The sequence below is a fragment of the Lissotriton vulgaris genome, chromosome 4_1 (assembly GCF_964263255.1).
Source record: "Lissotriton vulgaris chromosome 4_1, aLisVul1.2, whole genome shotgun sequence".
Taxonomy (NCBI): Eukaryota; Metazoa; Chordata; class Amphibia; order Caudata; family Salamandridae; genus Lissotriton; species Lissotriton vulgaris.
In genome coordinates, this window is record NC_141691.1 from 1,470,419,313 (window position 1) to 1,470,446,466 (window position 27,154).

A 27,154-nucleotide genomic window follows, 5' to 3' on the forward strand; every position below is an offset into this window, starting at 1 on the left:
ACCCGAAGATTAAGATATAATAATCCTGCGCCCTCAATAACATGTTATGTTATAATCTTTTTGTGAGTACCAGTGTGCGCTGTTCACCAACATAGTTCTTCACACTTTTCCTGCGCAAGTGAACAGCAGCACCTTCAGAATCATGTCTTTTGAATTTATAGCTAGCATTACCGAAAATCGTGCTTCCACTAAAGCTTATACAACAGATGAGGCTAATGAAATTTATAATTTGATCAAGGAAACTAAGTCATGTGACGCACAAAGTGGATCGGTCACCCAACAACTCCGTCACTCAGACTAGCGATTCGTCCTATGTTGTTCAGATTCCACAGCAACCAACAATTTATGGAAAAATGGTACTCCATACTTAATAAATGTTCATTGGACCTGATATTGCTATTGGTCGAAGAATTATCAAGAACCATCCATGATTTAGAAGAAGAAAATTATATTTTGAAAAACAACCTTTCCAAACGAATGGAAGAGGAATCATGGGCAAATTTCTAGATCTTAAATTAAAACTTTACAAGTATGGAAAAGAGCTTCAAGAGACGTAACTTAGGAAATTTAAGAGAGACACCATAGATTATAAGCTCAACGAGGCTTATACATGGGCAGAGGTATACCCACAATGAAGATTCACAAAAAGGAATACTCAAACATCCTCTGAAGAAAGTGTGGTATCTGAACATGATACTGACACATCAAGAGCGCCACTCAAAAAGCATAGAGGCAGTAAAAAGCTCAAGTAAACCAACAGATGAAAATACTCTGGCAACAACATCAAGTGTGTCTTTTTTACAAGGGGGCAAGGATCTAGGCCGTCCACAAGAATAAACCCTAGACAAAGCTCAAGAGAAACCAGCCAGTGTTTCTACAAAACAAGGAGCGGACAAAGAAAAAGAAAAAAGCAAGAAAGGCCTCAGGAGCCAAAACAGAGCCTTATATTTAACATCTCAAGCACACAATTGACAACATTCCAAGAAGCAGTGTTGAATAAATGCACTTCTTTTGTCAGCACTTACAATACAACTGAATTGGAGATGGAAGTGGCATTTTATAAATTCATGAGGTCCTTAAGATTACGGAATTTCTTCACATACATATGCCCAAAGAACCTAGTCAAGAAGAACCTCCATTTACTTTCAGACCTAAAAGTACCTTTTTGGCTCCAGTGTTCCACAAAACCCTGGACACTTTCGAGATACTTGTCAAAAAAGATCTTCAAAATATCCAATACACAAAAAAACAAAAAAATGTAAGCAGAGCAGAATACAGCACTTTAACAACACTAGCCCAGAATCCAGGTGTTGTCTTTCAAAAAGCTGATAAAGGTGGTGATCTCGTGATGATGGACACAGATTACTATGAAAGAAAAGTTTTGGAACATGTCAGCAACGAGAATATATATGGAAGTCTAACCAAGCATCCTACAGTGGAAATAGCTGATACTTTGCACAAAATATTGGATAAAGATGAGGAACTTAACTGGATTGATATAACAACCAAAATTACCTTACAAATGAGTTTCTAAGGAGACCAAAAATATACCTATTACCCAAGATACACAAGAGTCTCACAGATCCGCCATTCAGACCTATCGTTTCCGGGTGTGAGTCCGTGTTTGAAAATCCTGGACGATATATGCAACCATTCGTCCAAGGATGGAAAACATATGTGGAAGATACCATCGATTTTTTGCGGAGTCTAAATTCCAAGAGGGGGAAATAATAGATGATTGGATTCTCTGTACCATAGACGTGGTTGCATTGTATATCTCGATTCTCCACGCAAGTGGGTTGGAGGCTGTGGAATGGGCACTGCTTAGACAAGAAGATTCTAACACACCTAAAAGCTTTGTGCTACAACTTCTGGAATTCTGTATACAAAGTAGTTATTTTTCTTGGAAGGAGAAGTTTTTTATCCAGTTGAACGGAACTTCTATGGGGTTTCCGGATGCACCGGCCTATGTAAACACGTATATGGCCAAATTTGAAAATGACTTCATTCTGTCGGACACAGTGTGGCAAGAAGGCTTAGTATTTTTCCGCACGTATATTGACGATATTTTTCTCATTCACAAATCGGAGTCTATGCTCCTAAACAACATTCGAACATTACATTTGGTTGACCCACGCATTCAATTTACACATACCATCAACAAAAAAGCACTTTCTTTTCTGGATGTATGGATCGAATCGGAATCTGGCCAAATTCATACACGTGTTTTTAGAAAACCAACTGACAAAAACAATGCTCTGCTGCATAGCAGCTTTCACCCACCTTCTTTGATCAAGAATTTACCCGTGTCTCAGTTTTTAAGAACTCAACGTATTTCGTCCCATGACAAGGCCTGTGAAGAAACATTACTTCACCTGAAAACTAATTATATTGCATGGGGTTATCCGGAAGACCTGCTCAACCAACAAATCAATAAAGTTATGTTTACACCCCGGGACCAACTGTTGAAAAAAGTCACCAAAAAGCCCACCCAGAGAGCAGTTTTCGTGTCCAAATATTCCACTGTGTCTTCAGAAATAAGAACCATAATCAATAAACGCTGGAATCTACTGGAGTCGGAAACAGACTTTAATAAACTGTTCTGTGATAAACCATTGTTCGCATACACAAAAGCACACAACCTGAAAGAACTTTTATCCAAAAAGAAACAACAAGTCATGACTCAATCCACAACTACCAAACCAGGCACGCGTAAATGCTGGAATTGCATACACTGTAATAACGTTATTTTGGGAGATATTGTGTTGCACCCGAAAACAGGCGCCAAAATAAAATTACTGAGCAGCACAGACTGCAATTCAGAAAATGTAGTGTACGCCATCAAATGCCCATGTGGAATGTTATACGTGGGTAAAACTGAAAGGAAAATGAAAATAAGGTTGACAGAACACCAGAGTAAAATAAGAACTAAAAGTACCACTTCCAGCTTAGCACTACACTAGGAAGAACAACACCATACCATTGCGCAACTCAAATTTCTAATTATTGAACAGGTCCCTAGGCACCCAGACATGGACAATTCCAAAATACTTTTAGGGAGAGAAGTCTTCTGGATTAAGAGACTTCAGACCATGATGCCACTAGGTCTCAATGATAAACATGAAATGGCATGCTTCCTTTGAATATTTCCACTGTCATAGTCTGAAAGCACACCGGGATCCCCCTTTTTGAGTTACTGTTAGGGTAGTACACTAGATGAAGACACTAGTACAATACATGATTTATACACACATACAGTGCACATAAACAGAGGGAACACATGTGAATGATATTTATGTAACAGGAGGATGATGATGTTTAGCTTTTGTTATAATGTGAGGCTTTTTTTGAAATGTTTACGTCAATGTTTAACATATACTTTTTGTCATGCTCACATGTGCATTGCACTCAAATCTGATGCTTACAACTTTAAGGACAGTGTTTGTACTTACAACTTCTTCTGACATCACAATTTGACCAATATTATTTTTCCAGCACCTGTTTGCCATTAGATTACGATTTATGAATTTTATTTATTTTTTATTTGTTTGCACGATATTGCACCACAGAGAACCTAACTCTTGCACTAAGTACTTGATTTGATGACGATACAGATCGGTTGTGGCCGGTTGGCCTCATTGTGCACACCACAGCGGGTTTATTCTCCATGTCCGTTTGTTTATTTTCATTGAGAGTGTAGTCCTTCTTCTATATACGTCACTACGTCATTTCCGACGTGTTTTGTTATGAACGCGCAGCGTGGATGCAGATAGCGTTCAGCTAAATCTGAGGATACCGTGTGTCGAGTCGTTGGGTTAGCGTATAGATTAGCAGTTGCCTGCACTCAGGGTAAGCTGAACACAAAGGATTATTTTGTTCCGCATCCAGGATTGGTGTTCGATGCATAAAGTTGAGTGACGGCTCGTTTGTTTTACCATAGGCTGGCAAGTCGGCAGCACTTGAATTGAGAGATTCCATATGTGATTTTCTAAAACTAAAACGGAGACAGTTGTTGACTAGGTTAGTGGTCTGGTTGGAGATATTGTGACGATGGGTAGCAGTTGTTGAAGTCGTTTTTAACAAATTTTTTTAGTGAGTTTTCTTTATGGTTTGTTAATGTTACAGTTCCCGTCTGATTGTTTATACAGAGGACACAAGATGCGGTCCTCCGCTCACTCACAGGTGAGCTTTCATTCAATATTAGTCGTGATACGATCATAATGTAGCTGGACATTGTAGTAAATGTTGTGATTGGTTGTTCCTTATTTACAGGAGACACCTTTGCCAGTTTTAATCGGTTATGTTGAAATAACCACATCGGAACTCATAGAGCAAGTATGTGGTTTAACGCTATTCGCGCTCCATACATACATTTGTATCTTGTGTATTAGCATGATAGACCTAAAAATTGCCTCCATTTCTCTTTCTCCTTTACGTTGCTTTCAGACATTCAGCAGTACTTGTTTGTGCGAGGTCAGTAAGTGTTGTTTTCTAAATTCCCTCACAAAGCACTTTGGTGGAGGGTGTATGTCACCACTGTAAAATTTCAAGAATGTTTTACTAACATATATTGGACCGATCGCATCGTGCAACATTTGAATCTTTTTCCTTGTTTCCCACAGAATACCCCTGATGAAGGGACTAATATTGTCCCGAAATGCATTTGATTCTTCAATTGCCACACAGAAAAATGTGTGGTATCATTGATTTGTCATGATGTAGTTTATTTTTATTCTTACTTCAGATTAAGTGTATATTTGATGCAGCAATGCTTATTGTTTGAATAATGAATAAAAGAATCTTCAAAACTGTTATGGTCTAACGTCTATACTTTATAATAAGTAGTGCGTGTTGTAGTCCTAGTTACCGCCTTGGGACTAGGCCACTGTAAGAATAATCTTTTTGTGATACACATCTGAAACCCTTGGACTTCCTGTCGTTAAGAACAGAACCAGTTTGACAGATAAAAAAAAAACAGAAGAGTAAAACAAGTGTATTTTGTTGCTTTCTGAAAGAAAAGTGATTTGAACAAAGCTGAAGATGTTTTTGAAGATTGTTCTATACCTTGAGAGCACAGATTGAAAAAATTCCTCCTCCTAACCACATCTTTCATTCAACCATTGGGACATGAATAAATCTAATATCCACACTTGAGCATCAGTGCTTCATACCAAGGAGTTAGGAAAATTAAACAAACTCCTCAAACAAATAGAAATGAATCACAGAGCAGTACCAGAAGGTTTCAACGCCAGATTAGAGGGAACAGTTTAATTCTATCTGAGCCAACAGTTCTCTTTTACAAGTTATGAGAGGAAAACTTTATATGGGACAACAGTTCTATTTCTCAAGTGATGAGAGGAAACTTCTAACTAATAATGGATCAATAGTTCTTATTCCCGAGTTATGCATGCATTGTTCCGCTCCGTATAAAGGATTGCCTGGCTTCTTCCTTACAATATCTCACCTTCCTCTGCCTAAAGCAGGATGTAATGTGCAGTCCTTAAGACTCACTGCTTAGGTTGTTGAATGTGCTTCTCTGTGAGATTTGCATTCTGCTCTCGTCCTGTTCATTTAGGAAACTGCTTAGTAAGTTACTTTATCCCTAGTATTTCTTACAGAGTTTGCCCTAATTTTAATTTCAATGCAATTCTGATACAAATCTGCCCTCATGAAGTTTTTTTATGTTATGTAATTTAGTGGTGCGCTAGATCACAGTATTCATTTTATCAAGTATTACAAAAGTCTGGTATAGTTGCAAGTTCCTCACCAGGTTCCAATCATAAGCACCTCATTCTATTTTTTCCAAACTTTCTTTATTGGGGTTTTATAACTTGATGTGCACATAATTTGATGGCAGTAAGCACTTCCAACAACAAAGCACATTTTTTACAAACATTGGTATAGCATTTGGGTAGGCAATGTGGACACAATACAAATCACTGCTCCACGCAGCCGTGAATGCTCTACTACATTACTGAACATATGAGTGCAGGTTGGTCAATATTTCAGGCGGTAGTCCGGGAGCTATATCAGTGTGTATGACAGGGCCCTCCAAATTTCTAAGTCGTTGGCCAGTTTATTGTAGTTTGAACCAATGTTATCCTTGTTTCCTCTGCCACATCATGTATCCAGCTGTGGGTCTCCGGCCAGCGAATCACCACTCTCTGCTTCTCCGCCATTAATGTCAGGTGCAGAAACTTTTTCTTAATTTAGTATTTGGTTTTCATGGTGTCAACACCAAATAAGCATGCCGATATGGTCAATGGTACAGTTAGGGACATATGCTCCGAATAGCGAGCCCCCATCTCCCCCAATACGTTGCAATTTTTGGGCATATCCATATCAGATGATCATAGGTGGCCTCCATCGCACTACATTTAGGGCATTGGCTAGAGATGCCGGGGCTCAAGTAATGGAGCATAGCAAGTGTCATGGACGTGCGATGTGTGAAATTAATGTCAAGTAAACGCAACCTGGCATTGTTGGACTCCTCTTTTACAAGCATCACGGCTTGGCTTAATTGCATATCAGTAAACGCCCAATCCCAGTGCGCCTCCCATTGTATACCTACGAGTAAGGGGCGATTGTGTATATCATTCCTGATGGCCATGTAGAATTGTGTGATAATAGCACGCCCGTGATCTGCCTCAACGAATATTTCCAGCGTGTCGGAGAGCGCTGGGTCTCTCAAAACACACCTGATTCTGTCTCAATTCTTACCTGTAATATATTTTCTGTAATGACATTTGTGGACACTCTTGTACTGTTCAAGATGGCATTACAGAGGAGCCTGAATCCATCTTGAAATGCTCCCTACTATCCACTACTCTCCTGTGGTTTCAGTTATACCTGCTCTTGGTTTATTCTGCTGGGCACACTGAGTCCAGGATTCAAAGCCAACATGATGCAAGTGGCTGCAGCAGGCACTATTTGAATCTGGCTGAGTGTAGTAGTTAATTGAACTAGGGCAGGCTTTGAGGCACTATAATTGCTAGTATGACTGCCGGTGAGTGTTTGATGTATTACATCTAAACCAAACTTTAATTTAAGCTTTCTAACTCTTATGGGTCGGGCTTTTGTTTAGGATAGATGCCTAAAGACCCAGAAACCATAGATATTACTGTGTGTCAACTGCATTAGTAAATTACAGCGTGCTTTTATATATACTATGAGAAGAGGTATGGTGCAGAGGCCAGGGCGGCTGACTCGGGACCACGGGGGCTCACGGTTCGATCGCCGGCGGCAGGTTAGCCCAGCACCTTGTGACTCTGGGCAATAGCTTGCTTAATCTTCCTGACAGACCCCAGCGCGGGACACCTCGCCTGACGTAGCTGTGTGTTTTACAAATGCTGGCATTATTATTATATTATCTTCAATGGGCTTCGTAGCGCTGTAGATAGCAGGTGATCATATTAACCAACCCATTGGATGTCCTGCTCTTAACATCAAAAGGCTTTGAAAATGAAATGTGATCAGAATACTTAGCGTGGCCTCACACTGGCCTCTAGTGTCACAAACCTTGAGAATGTCCCAAGGCCCTTGGCTCATGCAATCATCATCCACATCCTGGAACACACCATCGGGTATTCTAGTCTTTCAATGCTCTAAATTCATCATGCTCTGAATTCAGTTCAGACTAGATGTCATGTTTTTTTTTTTTTTTTTTAATTTGTTTTTATTGCAGAGTTAGAAACCACAGAATACAATTAGTCAACCAGTCCACTCGTGACGTCCCCCCCGATCAACAGTAAAACGTATATCTTACACAGCCATTCAGCCCGCATCCCGGAGGCCGGGCGGCATAATACTCCACTCAGTAGGAAAACATCACGGTGAGCGTCCCATAGGGACCATGGTCGAAAGATCGTTTTACGTATCTGCATTTTACCCCCCCACCCTCAACAATGCCTCCGTCAGCCATTCCACTTGCGTAATCAGTGCTACTGTCCGTTTCGGGACCCACCCCGAGCGCTGTAGAGCCTATCATGCCTGGCCGCTCCCCCCAGCCATCTCTTACTCTGCGCAGTACCCTACTGGCCTACGTAACTCGAAGTCACCCTCGCAGACAACCAGCTACTTGGCTTCCGACCCACCCCAAACTCCCACTAAACAACCCCCCGATGCCCCCCCCCCGGCAACTGCTAATGGTGTGTGCCTCGTCCTGATGGGTTGGATGGATCCATTACAGTGTCAGTGACAACTCTGTGTTCGTTTGCCCCGCAGTGTCCACTGGCCCTATTCCCTCAGTCCTCATCCTCCACCAAAGAATCACGCAAAGCCTGCACCACCAACTCCCACGCACGCGCTGCATCCAAAGCCTTCTCATTACCAAGCTTGACAGCCTGCTTCATCCGGAGCACACTCTCGCATTCAGACCACCGCAGCAATTCATTCTTCCATCTCCGTAGTGACGGCCCGCCCCTGGATTTCCAGTGCCATGATATTTCTCTTTGCGCCAGTATCAGGCCCAGATCAATAAATTTGCTCGTCACCTTGGTGTGTTTGGTGTGCGGGAACCAGAGCAACAAGCATGCCGCCATATCGAAATCCACCTCCCTGTCGATCACATCGTTGAGGAGGTCCCCCACCTCCGCCCAGTAGGCCTCCAAATGTGAGCACCCCCAGAACAAATGATCCATGTCCGCTCCTGGAGACGAACACCGCGGGCACCGAGCGTCCTGCACCTGGAAGTACCGCCGTATTTTTTCGGGGGTCAGGTAGGCCCTATGGAGCACATAGAAATGCACTTGCTGGAAGCGCGCATTTCTCGTGCCTTTCCACGTGCGCCGCAAGATGTGACCCCACGCCGTGTCTGGGATGGGCCTGCCCACACTCTCCTCCCATTTAGCCTTGAGCCCCTGGAGCAGTTCCAGTCCCTCGTTCAGCATTCTGTTATGGAGGCATGTCACAGCCTTGAATGTACCCGCCGCCATCACCACATACTGGCACGCCATAGTCGTGGTCGGTTCCATGAGCCCCCCTTTCCAGTGTTTCTGTATAGCCGCCACCACCGCCGCATGCAGGAGGAACCCCCCCGTCAGGCAGCCCGAACTGTTCCTGAAGCACTTCGAATGGTACCAGAGCCCCATCGATGTACAGGTCACCTACCACCTGTAGGCCCGCCTCCTCCCAATCCAGCAATGGGGACCAATCACCCCCGTGCGGCAAGGCCGTCAGCATACCGATCGGGATCTCCGGCGCATAAGGCTGCGTCGCCTTCGCTCTCCTAAGGCTCCTCTGCCAACACAGCCTGAGCGTCCGTTCCTCCATAGTGAGGCCCCGCAGCTCAAGTCTCTGCTGCATGACGTAGACTAGATGTCATGTTCTGAACGTATATCCTGCTCTGAATGTGTCATGATCTAAATATACAATCCATGTGCTAAATATGTCCCATGCTGCAAATACATGAATACTATAATCGGATTGTATTGTGGTCTCTATGCAGCCCTGCTCACAGTATGCAGCATGCCATATATATGTGGCATGCTGTTATGTCTTTTTAGATCTCTTTTATAAAGCACTGAGGGTTTTATGGCACTAGTCAGCTACTAAGACTGTAAGGTGCCATAAGTTTGGTAGGTATAACAGCTGAAGAAGAGCCATAAAGTAAACCGTTTTTTAAAACTCTGTTTCAGGCAACCAGAGGCTTTTTAAGGCATGGGCAAAGGGGGCTCTGGCCCTGGGCCCCAGGCTTTCAGGGGCCCCTGATAGAGCCAACTCTGTTCTGCAGAGTCCTACCCTGATGACCTTGAATAATCCTTAAACACATTGTTTTAAGTGCCGTTTTCCTGTCATTTATTTTTAATGTGGGTGATGTGTGAGAGTCTATTACAGACATTTTGCAGAGAAATGTGTTTGTTTCATGTAATATCCATAAAAAAAGTTACTTTTAGATCAAAAGAGGACCTCGCATATTAGAAATGGGAGGTCGTCCCAGAGATTGTTTGCAGTACTATTAGGGGGCTGCTGCTTTGTTACAATATTGAAAATAAGTCACTATCTCTGAATATTAGATGCAAACACATTTAGAATGTGGATCAGTGTATCTGTCCACCGGCATTGACATGGCCAAAGAGGACATGAAAAAGCTGAAACTGAATCATAAATTCAAAACGGTTTGTCCAGGGCTCTCAAAATCCTTAAGCTGACCTTGCTGGCAAAAGTGGGGGACCGAAAAGTACCCTTCAACCCCTAAGTTACCCTTTATAACCATAGAATTTTCAAGAGGGCCTAGTTTCAAGAGAACAATAGTACAGATCCAGAACATGAAAAGAAAGGAGTGGTGTAAACATAAATTGGGCATGCGCTATACACATGGCCTTCAAAAAGACCCACACAATCACCCGGGGTAATGCAAAGACAGCAAGGGGAAGAGGTCAAATCTGGTACCCAAGCAGGAGCCATCTCTCCTGCAGTCAATCAAGAAGACCCATAGAAGTACCTAAGCAAATGGAATTCCTATAGCCAAGTGATGAGATTGCAAGTACTCTTCCATTCAGAGTAATGCAGGAGCATCTTCATGGGAAAAAGCATGCTAATGAGTCTGATGTAGTTTGTGGTTCCAGTCAGAGGGCAGCATCTACTTTAAAGCTCACATTTGTACCAGGTAAACCGGAATATCACACTGTTTCTGTAACAAGAAGGGAAGTGCCTACTTGTAATCGTTGCTGCTGTTAACCCCTTCGCTGCGGCGCAAATTCGACCAGCGGTGCGGAGGGGGGGAGGGGGTCCAATTGTGGCACTCCCTTACACATGACGGCTCCACGCCGTCATGAGTCATGGGCAGCGTGTGCTCATGACGACATCATGACCCCGCCCACTCACTAATTCGCATGCACAGCGGGGAATTAGTGCCGCGTGGGGGAAGCGGCAGTTGGATGATGGCTCCACACCGTCATGAGCACATGCCGCCCGTGGCTCATGACGGCGTGGAGCTGTCATGAGCACGGAAGCGGTTAATATTCAACTATAGTGTGCCGGAGCTGTGTGCATGCCAATGGCTTCCAGCCAGTGCAGGGTCTAACAGCACGCAAGGATGAATGATGGGAGGAGCCACACCAACAAGCAGATATATTAAATTGCATGAGCTGGGATTGGAGAGGGCAAGCTAATGATCAATAGGTTCGGCAACAGAACAATGTGGGGCACCCCATGCCAGATAGGCTGGTTTTAAAGCACTTTATAGGAGAAGTTCTAGTATCCCTAAGGTACTCCGCTTCCTTGCAGGCAGATTCATGCAAACAATTTTGAGCATATGGATCAAGGCAGAGTAGAGATCTGAGCAAAGTAGGTGACAGCACTCACACTCTTACTTGTGTTTGGGACTGCACCTCCCAGTCCCCTAGAAAGTTAATTCCATAAAACACATACCCAGATGCTACTGCATGCTGCAAGCCATGACCCCATTTGTTAGAAAAAGTCAATTAATTTTTTTCTAAACAAAGCCTGACCACTACATCAGCTGACTAATGTGATGCTCTGCCTCCTGCCTCAAATCATGTTTTGGATTCCAATGTATTATTGCCCCATGGCACTGCACTAGCAGTCTGCAATCTTTACCTAGACACCAACACTGTCATTGAAGGTCCAAAGAATGTCATTGTATCCATTACTGTTTTCTTGCTTGAACTTCTCATCACAGAACGAATGATTGATTTTTATTCTTGAGTCTTCTTACAAATTCACTGTCACTTCCCTGAGCATACCTCACCTTACCAGTTATTAGCCTTCACCCCATGTTGTTACCCTTTTACTGGTACACTCCCTTTTCCACTCTTCCCTGTCACTTATGACACTTCCTCTATGAATATTCTCTTTTAGGGCCTTACAAGGTCTAACCACTATGACTAGTGTGACTTTATGGAATGCAAATATATGTACCAGGTTCTCCTCATGATTCTTCGGTTCCCCTTGTTCCATTTAATTTACCCCACCTCATCCTCACTTTACTTACCAGCCCCCTTGGTTCCCGATGGCTATACATCTTCTTTACAGTTTACAACTCTAAATGCTAACTTCTCGCTCTATACCTACAGCCTCAGTGAGAGACTTTATTCAGAATAGCCTCAAATATTATATATATCTCGGGTTCACCCCCCTCAGTTTCCACTTCCCTGGATAAAATGTGATACATTCATGGGGGCCATCTATAGAGAGTATTGCTATACTACATGTAAAAAAGGATTCCCCAGGACAAGAATGACTGTGCACAATCATAAGGAATTCGGCCTTCTGACTAGTGTCCCCTTAGGTGGCAGATGGACTTAAGTTAAGAATCGGGACTGGCCGCCTATATGGCGGCGGTCCCGCCTATGGAATTACAATGCGACTGCCACGGTGGCGGTCGCATTGGGCTTGTTTACCATTGCGGTGGGTGCAATGGTAAAAATGCAGGTTGTGCATTTCCCTGCACTACGTGGCAGGCACCATGCGGTGGCTCCCACATGGTGCAGAAGGAAAGTGCCCCTGCTGAAGGGGGGCCCACAATGGTCACCCATAGTCAATCTCTGCCAGCCTTTGAATGGCGGGTGAATTGCCATTCAAAGCTGGCGGAGATGGAGCATCCTAATATGGCGAATGGTGCCTGCTAGGTACTGCCACCATTGTAGGTAGGCTTTCCGGGTCCGACTGGGAATCGTTACGATTGCCTTTGTCGGACTCGTGGCAGACGAACTTCCAGTCCGCCAGCAAACTGCCCGCCATCCTAATTTGGCAAACAGAGAATGGCTGCACGTTAGCAGTGAATCCGCCACCGGCAGGCTGCCAGTGGCGGATTCACTGCTTTTGTAATGAGACCCTTAGTAAGACTATATTTACTGCCATATTTTGATTCTGAGCCCTGGAAGGGTCAGACCAATGCCATACGCTTCTAAATGAAGGTACCATGGGACCACATTTCCGAAAAAGCTAGGCTTCAATACAACTTTATGGAATAATTCAAAGTTACTTTATATATGTGCAAAATTTAATCAGGGAAATACATGTGGAATGAAAGCTAAGGCGTTATCTAATTTACATTGTGATTGCAAACATATGTTTTTTAATGGAACCATTGTCTCCCTACTCCGTATGTTGCTTGCATTTTATAAATTAATACAGTATTTCCAGTGTCGTATTACAACTAGAAGTATCGAGGTCCATGTTTTAATATTAAAAAGCACAATAAATAATTAGGTTAAACAGAATTAGCAATTTAGTTCACTGTGCTATCCTAAATCAATTACCTGATGCAGTGTAATCCCAATCATAAAATGATAATATAAAATATGTAACTAAAATCAGTAGAAATCCGGAAAATGTTAACAGATTGGGAGCAATCCAGGCAGGCACAAGCTGAAAAAGACAACAAAGGTGGACATTAGATATCTCAGTGACAAGTCACACCCTGATCATTTTTGATCATTTTCATCAATAAAAACTGTAAAGAAACCACTGTAGTGAGACTGTCGCCATGTTGCAAACCACATATATTTACATTTGATGCAGGGTTACAATGTGAGTCTCGATTTTTGGCTTCCTGTGACGTGCATTGAACCAACAGCACTGCCTTTCATAAAAACACAAAGCAATTTCAAGCAATCAGTGGTAGTTAATATGATTCTAACTTATAAATGTCACATGATAGCAGAGGATAACATAAATATATGATAACAATCTTCCTTTATTTTGTATCTTTTGAGACTAACCTTCTCACTCACAGTGTGGAAATTGTACCAAGTGAATTGCAAATTGGGATAAAACAACCATTGGCAAAGCTAATAGGTTTCACCCATGCACGAACTGTTGGCTTTGACAACGTTCTCTAGGTGTTGCACAGCAGTGCTGGCTGCTGTGAAAGATTACTTAAAGTAAAGATTTAAAAAATAGATATAAAGTGGCCAGCCTTGACCATGTTATAGCACTTTATTTCTTTAAACCATGTTGCACAGGAGGCCGTGCTGCTGTGCAATATTACTAAAAAGCCTGGGGCAAGAAACATGAAGGAGGTGCGGAGAGGAGGGAGCAGCAACGTACAGCAGGAGGAGTGCGGGGACAAGCAACACAAGGGAGGGAGCAGAAATAGGCAGCGGGAGGAGGGCGAGTGGAGGAAGCATCAGTAGGGAGGTGTGGGGAAGGAGGGAGGGAGCAACAACGGACTGCAGGTAGAGGGCATGGGGAAGCAACACAAGGAAGGTGCAGGGAGAAAGGAGGAAACAGCAACAAAGGACAGTGGGAGGAGGGCGGGGGGACAATCAACACAAAGGAAGGGGACGGGAGGGAGACAGCCTGTATGCATTTGCAGAGTGCATAATAAAAGGCCAAAAAAAGAAAGTGCACAGCCCATGGAAGGACACTGCAAACAGGAAGCTGTACTAGGGCTATACCTCATTGTAGAGACAACACTGGCAAGCTATAAGCCTGTATTAAGCTTTTTATTTTGCTAATATGAGTTTTTGGCGAAAGCGCATGCTCTGTCTCAGGTAAAACCCCATAGCCCTGCCAGTGGTCCTCCGAGTTCACACAAAGAGCTATGCAAGCATAGGATGTACAAATAAGATGCCACAAAGAATTCCTGGTTAATCACACAACAACCAATCTGTGATTTTATCTCAGTTTTTCGATGCAAATGAGGTACTAATCAGTCACTGCCCACAAGTTTAGTTTTTAAATATTTTTTATTAGGGGGTGGGGTGGAGGCAGCGAGCCTATTTAGCAGGAGGGGGGCTGGATAACTCCGCTCTGCTGCGGAGTTGGAGATTTACCCTATAGTCCGTATTCCCAGCGGAGCGCAGAGTAGGCAAATCCCTGCAAACTTCCCTGGCTGAGCGGAGTTCTCTGCCTGCCCTTAGTAATGCGGAAAATAATTTGTCCTGGCCAATTTTTAGGAAGGACAAATTGTGGGAAATCCAGGCTACGGGTCTTTGTAGATCAAAGTTTTGGCACATTTTGATTGGTTATCGCTGATTGTGTTTTTGAAAATGTGTCTTCAAAAAGATAACTTAGCAATGTGTCAATGTTGTTATATTCTATTACTCATCTGTTTCTGTTCATCTGTTTTAGGTGTCATCAGCCTGTCATCTTCCTTGTGACATTTGCATTTATATGGTGATGTTTCAAAGTAAAAAGGGCCTCATTTAAAAAAAGCAATGACGCAGGGACGCAAGCCATTTTTCTGTGCCGAGCTGCGTCATTTTAAAAGCACAGGGATAAGTCGTATTAAAAACTATACAATTCAATACATTCAAACAGACAAGCCAAACAAGATGTTATTGATACATTTAGGTTTCTATGTAAAATAAATTGTACTGAACACATTAGCAACAGCTAACTTCAAAACAAACAGGATATTTAGGTTTTGTGACACATTGCAAAGTGCAACTTATCAGTCTCCACCCCCCCCCCCAAGGATTCCTGTTAAGCCTTCAGGATGTAGGATCTGCATGACCTTCTCCTCCCAGGCATATAGTTAAAGGGGGGGTCTGGGAGAACCATCACCAATGTTCTGTGTCTCCAGGGAATGCACTCTGCCCCCCTTGTTGTTCCACCTCCTCATAATTCCCTCCTGTGTGTGCAGGTTTTTTGCTACAGCATTCACTCCGTCAACTATTCTGGCCCACATTTCCCTTTTCTGAGATAGGGATGTTTTTCAGACTTGGGCTGCAAACAATTGTGGCTCTACTTCCAAGATTTCATCCACGATGACTGACAATTCTCCCTCAATAAAAAGTGAAATATTGTGCTCTGGCATTATGAAATGATGACATAACTGATTGTAATTATCCACCAAAAAATTCTTTACAAAGGAGAGAAAATGAACAAGTAACAGTAAAAGCAAAAAGAAAACCTGACTTGACTAAGAAATTGCCATGGAATAATGATTTGCTGTTGTGGAATGGCAAAGGATCATGGTCTGATATGGAGTGTGCTTTATAGTGTGGTATGCAGATGCAAACAATTACCCAATACACATTGATGTGTAATGCTTGCATCCAGCCTACAGCCACAGGAATAGTCAAATGTTAACAGCTTCACAAGACTGAATTACTACTTTGTCACCCCGACACTAAAACACTGCCAGCACAACTGTGAAATCGTAGTCGCCTCGGCGCAATCCCCCCGCCTTGATAGCGACAGAGTACTATTCGCGAGCTGAGAAGTATGTCATGTCGGCCAGTATACTTCTAAATAGGGCAGGCGGACCGCTGTCAGTCTGACGGAGTACTTGGAACCACCACCGTGGCGGGACAACAGTAAAACCACCAAAATCTAAATGAGACCCTAACATATTATACTTGTATGTAAAAATTAAGAAACACATTTTAATATTGATTAAAATGATATTAAAGGCTACCATGTTTTATTATACTATAGGTTTAATATTGAAATCATTTACAAAAATGAAAGCGCAATATAATTCTCTTTGATATTATGTAATAGGCTATTTTGTAGCCATGATGTCTTTTAAAAAATCTTTCTATTAAAAAGTGTTCAATCAACAGTACAATACTGCAATAGCAATTCATAATCTCATAGATCATTTAGCCAAAGAGAACACAGTTCAATTCCTGCATCAGTAAATGGATAACTTAATTTGACATAGTTTAACAAGCAAGGAACAGTACCCTTGCAACTCAGATGACCCATTAACAACATACACATATTTCTCATCACATCCTTGCAGTTTTTAGACCTCTGTACCCCTACCAACACCACCAAATCGTTTCTCGGACAACCTCTACTGAGGTACACTGTGTGCTCCACTCTCCAACACCATCAAGGTCTGCCTCCCAGTCAGTAGTCATGATATTTTGACCACAATTGTGGGTCACACAATATTTTGGAATTGTTATTCTGATAGCATACCTTTGCTGGATGCAGACGAGGATTGATTGTAATTGACACAGCTATTTGTGGGATTCAGTAATGAAAAAGGAGTGGATGCTATTGCACTGGCAGGTTCAAAAGAAGCCCTCGTAAACATGCTCAAGCTAGCTCCGCTTATTACCCCATCTCGCTCTAGCTCTCGCTTTCTCTTTCAAAACATCCATTCTCTCCCCGCTCTCTGTTCTCCCTCCCTGATCTCTTTCTCCCCACCCCTTTTCTTTCTCCTAAAATCCCCACTTTCAACTGGCCAGAGGCTTTCAAAACCAGTCCCGAGGTGCTCTGGCCCCTTTGGAGGAACGCCCAAAGAAATAAATGGTCTGTCCAACACTGGGTTACTGTTATACACACCGAGCACAGGGGTTTGAGGCTATACGATATTGCACCTATCCACTAGTATCACAATTGTATCTGCAAATTTTAGGTGCTAAGGACAGGAGATTCAAAACCCCTAAATCTCCCTAAGACTAAAAAGTCTCAAACAAACATAATTTTTCACAATGTCCAGCACTCTTTAACAATATAAGAACGATCTATTTCTGTACAGTGTAATAGCAAAAAACTTTTCCTTTTGATGCACAATATAGAATCACAATATTTCATTTAGTCAGTCCTGATAAATTATGAGTCTTCAGTGGATGAATAATAAGTTCTTTATTTGATTCAAAAAGCATGGATTCTGTCTTCATAAAAACAATGTTGTAGCCGGTGCCTACGCGTTTCGTCCAAAAGGACTTCTTCAGGGCTTGTGATTTGTCAGATAGCGTATTTCTACTGGGGGTTACGTGTCTGTGATATATATCTCACAATGTCTTGGACACTGGTCTCTGATGTGCCGGATTCTTATAGATCCAACATGTTGTGTGTTGACAAATCACTGGCTTCGTGGCGTCGTAACCACAGCGGTTACTTCATCAAACTTTGAAACATTTATTAAAATGTTAAATTAGTTCAAATTAATGAAGCAAATAACTTGATTACACTTGGTAAAATATTAAGTAAATAGTAACATGCTAGTGTTTATGGGTTTTTACATTTTGTTTAAAAGTAATACTATAAGAAATACTTGAATATATTTTAATTATTTACATATGTAATAAAGATATAATGCAATAAGTTATTGTGCTGTGACATTTTATTTTATTAGTTCTAGGTTATTAATAATTATTGCACGGGCATTTACAATCGGATTTTCTATATTAAAATAATGTATTACATTTTTTAATAAATAATATTAGTTTTGCCCACACTTTGGAGATGTCTTTCCCAGAGGCGCTGGGGCGCATAGCTCAAAGTACATGTGATACATTGCTAATAGTAACTTTACAACCATAAATATGTTCTAAGATGCCTTCACACCCTAGTTTCAGTGAGTAAAGACATGTAAGTCTAAACTCTGAAATTGTGAATAACACAAAAGTGTGGATTTACACCTAAGCACAAAACTAAATTTACATGTGAGTAAATCTACACATGCAAATTTCCCTCTGTGAATATAGTCCTTTAAGCCAGCGCTTTAGACAGTACGAACTGTGCCTGTCTGTGGATGGAATGTGGATTGCCCATGACACATCCGAAGTTAATGTTTCTCCCCTGACACTCCAAGGTGGGTACTGAAGAAAAACTGCATTCATGCAGAAGCTTGGAATGATGGAAAACATCAGTGGGGGACTGCTGGAACACCCTCATCAAACTGATGCCTCGATCGAAATGCAGAGATTTAAGACAACCTGGGTAAATTTCAAAAGTAAGAGCACATAGAAGCTAAATGTGCCCAGTTAAAACACTTCAAGCAATGAGAACTGTCCTTGACTGTAATACGAACAATGCATTTATTGCTCTAGAATCAATATTCAGTAAATTATTATCAGCATTGTTATCCCAGTGCATCCTGAGTATGTGAAAAAACATTCCCAAACTGGGCCTTTTGCCCTTTTAAAGGTGTAGAAGTTCCTTTCTTACCGTTACTACTTTATTCCAGACATGTTGCATGATATACACTGATAGAGGGTTTGTATCCACTGCACTGTACTGAAAAGAGAGACAAAAACTGTTAAGTAAACGAAAACAAAACAATGTAACTTTTTTTCTATCTTCTTGACATTATTGCATACAAATTAGGTACAAGCATTACATATTCATACTTAGGTGGAGGCATTGCTTCAATTGTCAAAGTTGCTATCCAATTCAATGTGTTACTGTACAACAAAGAATGATAAACAAGCTCTTTGAAAGGTGTCTGTCTCTTGCCAAATCTTGCTGTCAATTCTAAACATCATTGACCAAAATTAAAACTATGGTTATTGTCAATGCTACGCAGCATCGGCACAAAAAATAGGCAAATAACTGCGTCAGTATGATTACGTACATGCGTGAATGCTTCACCGTGCATGTTCATGTTTACATCATAACGCTACGGCTGCCTTTTTCGTTTTTTTTTTTTTGAAAAACCTTTATTTTAGCATTCAATAAAAAATACAAGCATGGGCCTACAACCGCGGGGGCCGGCCGCTAGACAAATTAGGACCACCGATATTACAGTACAACACAGCTCATCAGCCGACAACCCAGAGGTTCGGCAGCGATTCAGGACAAAACTTGTATTAGAATGCATAACTGGGTTCCAGGATAAGTCAGAGGTTTCATTTTATATTATATAAGAGAGGATCAGGTGCCATACAATCAAACAGAAGAATGCGGGGGACAGGGTAAGAGACAGGATATGCACATAATAACCACTATAATGGAGCATTGGCGCCAAAGCATACAGATCGATGCAAACGAACACACAATATACATTCCATGTTGCGCCAGTTCTCGGAGCCTGCCCACCCGGAAATCAGGATATCATAAAAGCATAAGCACTAAATACAAGCATACAATCAGAATCCGAATGATTCGTAGCTATACTGATCCTTAAGAAAGAAAGAGAAGGAAAAGAAAGGCCATAGAAAATAAAAAAGGCAAAATAAAAAACCCCTGTCCAGCCCCCCACCCTGCACCCCTGCAAATGGCTACAGCCTAACCCCACTAGCAGCGTGCCTGTCGCCCCTAATAACTAAAACCCTAAAGGTAGGAAAAAGAATGGAGGAGGGCATATCCATTTGGGTTCCCAGCCCCTTTAGACCCCCCGCCAGAAACAGCCACCCCCTATCACTAAAAGAACACGTATGACAACACTATAGAAGAAAGTAGAGGGTACCGTGAGACACCGCCCAGCCTCTTAGAGCAAACAGTTACAGGTCAAACACTTGTGAAAGTCACTCCAACCCTTCCCGACCTAGTCGATCTTAACCTTGGCCCTTCCGAACGAGAACACGAACCCCCCCATCGAGACCCAATGGCACACAAAGAGGTAATAAAGGAGAAAAGAGTCATAAAAAATCAATCCATGGCGACTCGCAAGCAGTGGGTCCACGGGAACTTTAAACGCTGAAGAACTCTCCCTCCTAGATGAACAGTCCCAATGTATCCTGCACAGGAATCGTAGAGTCCCCAAGAAAGGAGAAGACGACCACAAAATGAAAGGAAAGTCACGAACAGAAGTCTCCGGGAGGGAAACGCCCTTTGATATCTCCAAAGCCGATAGTGGTGGAAGGTTCGGCGATACCATGACATCCTCGGGAACACCGTCTCCCAGGGCACCATCCGATGGTTCCAATACTTGTTTCCTCACGGGGTTCTCGCACAGAGTCAAAATGGCCACGGTTTGAATGGCTGCAGATTCCTGTTCCAACAGTAAGGTCAGGTCCGGTTCTACCAGGAGCATCTCAGATAGGCACGAGTCCAATTTGCTCAACAAGATATCCACATGTGAGCGAAACGCCCACATTTCCGCCATTATTGACCTCAGCGATGGTTCATGCACCGTTCGATCCATAGTCTCATGCCCGACATCAATTACAATCACCTCCCCGGGAGAATCTAGCATCCTCTGGGGGGACAAACAGGATCGCGAACGTGCAGATCCGGAGGGTGACCGGTCTTTATTCGCGGCCACGGTCTACACGGCCTCGAACCACGAACCCCGGCGGCCCCAATACCGGGTACGCGGGACGGGGACCCCCACTCACAGCCAGCAGTAAAAAGAATCACTCCTCCATCGATACTGAGCAATAGAGACGATCGCCGTCAAATCCGGGCTTAAACAAAGCCTCCACTCCGGTTGACCGGACCCAGCCTGGTTCTTCTGGCCGATGTTCTTGCACTGCTGCCCGGCTGTGAAAGTACTCGAGACCCCGGCTTCACCGCTGGAGTAGGCCGCAAACTTCAACACGATAGAACTTCGTCAAACAAGCCGATAAAAGTTTCCGGATTTCACCATCGGAGTGCGGAACAGTTCATGCACACAGAGACCAGGCGTAAAGTCAGGATAATATACAGGATATCGTGGCGGGTTACGGAGGTCGGCGGAGCCGGGAGCCTAAGCAGCCATCTTGTTTGCTGATGTAGCTGCTCCCCTTTTTCGTTTACTTTTAATATACCGTTCCAAGATGGCAGACACATATCTTGGAACAGTACATTTTTAAAAAGTAAACAAAAGCGCATAATAGAGAAAGGAGTGATCCGATAGAAATTGCAGCTGCCGGACTATTTGAAAAACAAAAATTTAGCCAAAAAAAATAAGAAGAGGTAGGGTGGTGAAACGTAGGAGTGTGGGTGGGTGAGGAAGTTAACGCCATTGTCATGGTTCATTGCATTCATTAGAAGGATGCACTAACACATAACCCATGCAGACACACTGCACATTCCCCAGGCACATCACAGTGTTCTTTGGTGTACTTTGTTCGTTTCTCTGTAGAAAACCACCAGGCGTACAGAGACATAGGAGATATGCAGGAGGTGGTCGACTTTCTAGTGCACGACGGTCACTCCTGGGTTACTAGAGGCAGTCAGTGTAAAAGAACTTTACTTTGCCTGGCAACTGTTAGCAAAAAAACTACCAGGTGGGATAATGTAGGAGCAGGAGAGCAACAGCCCTGCCAAGCAGCAAGGAGCAGCAAAGGAGCAGCAGCAGGAAGAAAGCTGACACCCAATAAAAGTTGACTCAGCCCCCCACAAAGCTCTCCTGAACTGTGTCCTGCTAGACAAAAGGCTAATATTTGGCGGGATACAGACAGTGTAGCGGGTCCGACCGCCATCTTGGGTGGGGGTGAAGGCTGGGAGCACTTCGGGCGCCATCTTGCTGAGGGCAAGGGACGCAGGAGGCGGACTTCCGCTCGGTCAAATACCATATAAGGATGCAGGACCAAGCGCGCAGCGGTCACGCGCAGCGGGCGCAACGTAGGCGCGCCAGAGGTAAGCCCGTTTGCGCCCGTTCGCGCAACGGGCGCGCACAGGGCCGCTTCCTCTGGTCATCTGCACCCTCCTCGCCTGGTCTATTCTCGGGCTACCCTACTAAAATTGAGACCGAGCCTGCTGTCCTCGACTCAGAGGGCTACCGTTCCACCTCCGTTGCATTCTCTGTCTTGTGGATTGCTGAATGTTCGGTCGCTCCGTAAACACCACACAGAGATTGCCTTCCTCATCGAGTCCTCGGGGCTTGATGTCCTGTTCTTAACTGAAACTTGGACACGGGAGGACTGCCTGGTTGAATTGGGCATGGCCTGCCCTCCAGGCTTCAAAATCATCCATACCCCTAGGTTGAAGAACAGGGGTGGTGGAATTGGTGTCATCTTTAGAGAATCCCTGGGTCTGTTCCAGCTTAAAATTAGAGAGGTTTCAGACTTTGAGCTGATGGGCTTCTCCTTCAAGGACCGGGTAAGAACGCTGCTCACGGGCGTCCTCTGTTATCGCCCGCCGGGCCCGACACCCTCCCTATCAGTCTTCGTCGACCTGATATATGACCTCTCTAATGCTCACTCCAAGCTGCTGGTCCTAGGTGATTTCAACCTATGGCAGGGCGGCTCGTCGGAAGGTGCGTTTATGACTCTCTGCCAGGCTCTCGGCGACATCCAGCTGCAGCAATTAGTCCGATCAGCGACCCATAGGGGGGGTCATGCCCTTGATTTGGTCTTTGCCGATGCACAACTAGTAGTGGTCAATGATATCCTATGTCAAGACTGGACGGACCACTCACTGGTTGTTTTCGCCCTCTGTATAGGGGATTATCCCTCGGGGGATGCTGGTGCCGGACAGGCTAAATTGGGCAGACCTTGGACCCGGCTACTTAAGTCTGCTGCGCTGCCCTCCTTATTACCAGATCATTTCTGCCTGAGCGACTCGGTGGAGGAAAGCTATCTCCTCTTGAGCCGGTCTATCACCAACATGCTAGACAAGGTTGTGCCCTTTCGCAAGTCGCGAGCTAGATTGAATCGGGCCTGCCCCTGGTACACGGAGGAGCTGCGGCAGCTGAAGCTGAGCTGCAAACATGCCGAGAGAGCCTGGAGGAAGCAGTACTCGTCCTCAGCAAGGGCTTCGTTTAGGCTGGCTTTGCAGGGCTATAAGGCACAGATTAAGCTGGCCAAGGCGGCCTTTCTAGAAACCACTCTGAATCAGGCGCCTAATAAGTCCCAAGCCCTGTTCAAAATCGTCAGGGATCTGACTCGTCCTGCGTGCATGGCCAACACGGTCCTTACGTCGCAGGCTCTGTGTGACTCTTTGGCAGATGCCTTTGAGGACAAGACTGCTAAGATCCTGGAGGGTCTAAAAAACCCAACTCCTCCGAGTCTCGACTTGGGAGCTCCGGTTAGCCCGTCCAGTCGACCCCGGCCGGCTGCCCTTGGCCCCGGTCTGGGAGCTCCGGACCAGGCACCCAGTCGACCCCAGTCGAGCGCTCTAGTTCTTAGTTTGGGAGCTCCGGATACTCCTTCCAGTCGACCCCAACTAAGTCTCTTCCCCAGCCCCTCCTTTGAGGAATTCTGCAGTGTCATCGGGCTCTCCGCTCGATCCATTGCCACCCAAATTTTGGAAGGCCTTTCAGGCGGAACTCTTCCAGCCTCTGTATTCCGTCTGCCTCCAATCTTTGGAATTGGCAACTGTTCCCGAGTGCTGGAAGCTGGCTGTCATGTCACCATTGCTGAAGAAACCAACGCTGGACCCTACTTGTCTTTCCAATTATAGGCCTATCTCGTTACTCCCTTTTCCTATCAAGATCGTGGAAAAATGGGTGACCCGCTCCCTGTCTGGCTTCCTGGAAGAAACTGGCTGGTTCGATGAGTTCCAGTTCGGCTTCCGCCCTGGGCATGGGACGGAGTCCGCACTGGTCACCGTACTGGACAATCTTCATTCTCGTGTCGACAGTGGTCGGGCAGCCTTTTTGGTGCTGCTCGACATGTCGGCCGCGTTCGATACGGTGTGCCATCGGACCCTCATCAGGAGACTTGAGGAGTGTGGGGTCATAGAGAAGGCTAGAGACTGGCTGACATCGTATCTCAGCAACCGGCAGCAGCTGGTTGCGCTTCCTCCATTTCAATCGGAGCCACGGAAAGTAGGGCAGGGGGTTCCACAGGGCTCGGCCATCAGCCCTATACTCTTTAATCTGTACCTCCGCCCTTTGGTCCGGCTTATAAAATCTTTCGGCATCTCGGCCTGTAATTACGCCGATGACACCCAGCTGGTCTTCTCCCTGGAAGGTAACAACGCGGTTCCGCTGGAGACTTTTCATCGCTGTATGGCAGCCACAGCAGATTGGCTGCGGGCCAACTCTTTACAATTCAATAGCACTAAGACCGAGGTGCTCTATTGCTCCATTGATCGGATTCCGCGGACACTTCCGGAGAATTTTTGGCCTGCTACCTTCCCTGAACCAGTATTAGCTGAGGAGTCTGCCCGTAATTTGGGGGTGATTTTGGCCCAAATTTGCAACTTGACATGCACGTCCATAAGACCGTCGCTTCATGCATGATGTTGCTACGCATGCTGCGTAAAGTTCTGCCCCTTCTCCCCACTCAAGCTAGACCAGAAGTAGTTCGCGGGATCATACTGAGTCGTATAGACTACTGTAATGCGCTGCTTCTGGAAGCACCAAAAAATCTGTTGGGGAAGCTACAGCGGGTGCAGAATATGGCTGCCAAGTTGGCTCTTTCTCGCCCTAATTTCAGCTCTTCCACTCAAGCTCTAATGGACCTACACTGGTTGCCGGTACATTCGCGTGTACTATACAAAGCGGCGTGCCTGGTGTTTAAGGCGGTACATCAACAGGGCCCAGTGCCCTTACAGAATATGTTCGTCTGGTACTCGGCCCCGCGGCTCCTTCGCTCCTCTTCGGCGCAATTGCTTGTGGTCCCAAGGTTCCAAAGAGTTAGGATGGGTGGTCGTTTAGTGTAGCAGCGGCCAAACTTTGGAACTCCCTGCCACTCTCGCTGAGATGCCATAGGGAATACCTCTTGTTTAGGAAGGCGCTAAAAACGCATCTCTTCCCTAGAAATGCCTGAGCAGTAAAAGGATGGCTGTCTGAATCTAAGCGCCAGGATGCCCTTTGGGTGACAGGTCTGCACTCTATAAGTACACCTACATACATACATACATACATATTACAGAGACAGAGCAGGGCCTGGTATCCTGCACACTGGAGGAATAGGTTTGTTTCGTTCCATATGCAAAACCACTTGGCCCCCCAGAATGACTCTACTCTTGACCTTGATTGCTCTTTGGAACATTACACAAAGCATCTCTGTCTATCTTTTCACAAATGACAAGTCATGTGGTTGGATGCTACTTTCAAGGCAGCCAAAAGGGGGTACTTCACAGGGGAATTTCCACCATTAAATCTGGCTCACTCATGGACCCATGTCCACCGGCCATCCAGAGGTTATCACACCGGCCATAGCCAATATTTTCAATACCATGTTTCATACTGGTATTTATCCTTCAGTATGGAAAAATGCCATTATTAGGCCTCTCTTAAAAAATCTCATTCTAGACCCATCATTACCATCCAGCTATAGACCCATTTCGTGCCTCCCTTTCCCTGCCAAGATCTTTGAGAGCACAATGAATAGACAGCTGTCTGAATTTATTCATACCAACCATCTGCTGGACGATTCCCAGTTCGGTTTCAGACAATGGCACGGAACCGAGACGGCCCTCATAAATGCGGCCGATGAAATCAGAATGACCTTGAACAATGGAGGAGCAGCAGTCTTGATACTGCTTGATCTGTCTGCAGCATTTGACACGGTCGATCATACTACCCTGATCGACCGTGTCTCAGCTATTGGAATCAGACATAAGGCCAAAGACCTCCTCACCTCTTTCCTGGTGAATCCTACTCAGGCAGTGAAACTGGGTTCATTTATCTCCCCCCCTTTTCCCTCCCATGTGGAGTGCCACAGGGCTCCTCGCTAAGTCCAACCTTATTTAACATATATGTTACGGACTTAGCGAGGGTGATCAAAGCACACGGCATCAATCTTACAACATATGTCGATGATACCCAGTTGGTCCTGTCAGTTCACTATGATGGTATTAAAGTGACAGCCAACTTTCAAGAGGGAATGCGGGCCATTAGTGACTGGATGTCCTCCAACTGCCTAAAATTAAACTCGGCAAAAACGGAGATTATGACATTTGGAAAACTTCAACCCAGCTGGTCCCCTCAGTGGTGGCCCAATGAGATGGGCCCACCCCAACCCGTGACCAAGGTCAGAAACTTAGGCGTCATCTTCGATGACAGACTACTTTTCAACCACCACATCAACTCAGTGGTATCTACCTCATTCTATACGTTGAGAAAAATTAAAAAGCTCCTCCCTTATCTCCCCCCCCCCCCCCTCTGCAGGAAAAACCTTAATTTCCACCCTCATCTTTTCACGCACCGATTATTGCAATGCCCTCCTCCTTAATGCGCAAGAGAAGGTCCCTAATAGGCTCCAATTGGTGCAAAACGCCTCAGCTAGAGTCCTACTGGGCATTCCTAAATTCTACTCCATCTCCCCATACATCTGCCAACTTCATTGGCTACCGATTAAGAGCCGTACTAAGTTTAAGGCGCTGTGTATCGCCTACAAGGCCATTAACAACTCTGGCCCACAGTTTCTCAAACATGCCTTCAGACCACACGTAACACCTAGAACTCTTCACTCAAATTCTGCATATCTTCTCAACGTCCCACGAACAAGAAGGGCCAACTGGGGTGACAGGTGTTTCGCCATCTCCACTGCTAGACTGTGGAATGCTCTCCCCCTCAGCATCAAAACCAGTCCCTCCCTCTTTAGTTTTAGAAAACAACTGAAAACCTGGTTATTCACACGTTAATTGCCCTCTGTTCGTCTACTGCCCAATCCTCAGCGCCGAGACACCCCCGGGTAGTTGAGCGCTATACAAATCACACAAACATAAACATAAACATAAA

The 27,154-nt window shown here is 44.5% G+C and overlaps 1 protein-coding gene across 1 annotated transcript in view; it reads right to left on the reverse strand.

Moving 5' to 3' along the window:
- Window positions 1-27,154, reverse strand: part of LOC147724127 (ethanolaminephosphotransferase 1-like) — a 509,957-nt gene that overhangs the window by 367,309 nt on the left and 115,494 nt on the right. Inside the window, exons 2-3 of the mRNA XM_086965725.1 lie at window positions 18,823-18,891; window positions 13,224-13,332 (exon numbers count right to left, since the gene is read on the reverse strand). Of these exons, the coding sequence (XP_086821851.1) occupies window positions 13,224-13,332; window positions 18,823-18,891 (178 nt within the window). The remainder of the gene's footprint in view (window positions 1-13,223; window positions 13,333-18,822; window positions 18,892-27,154) is intronic.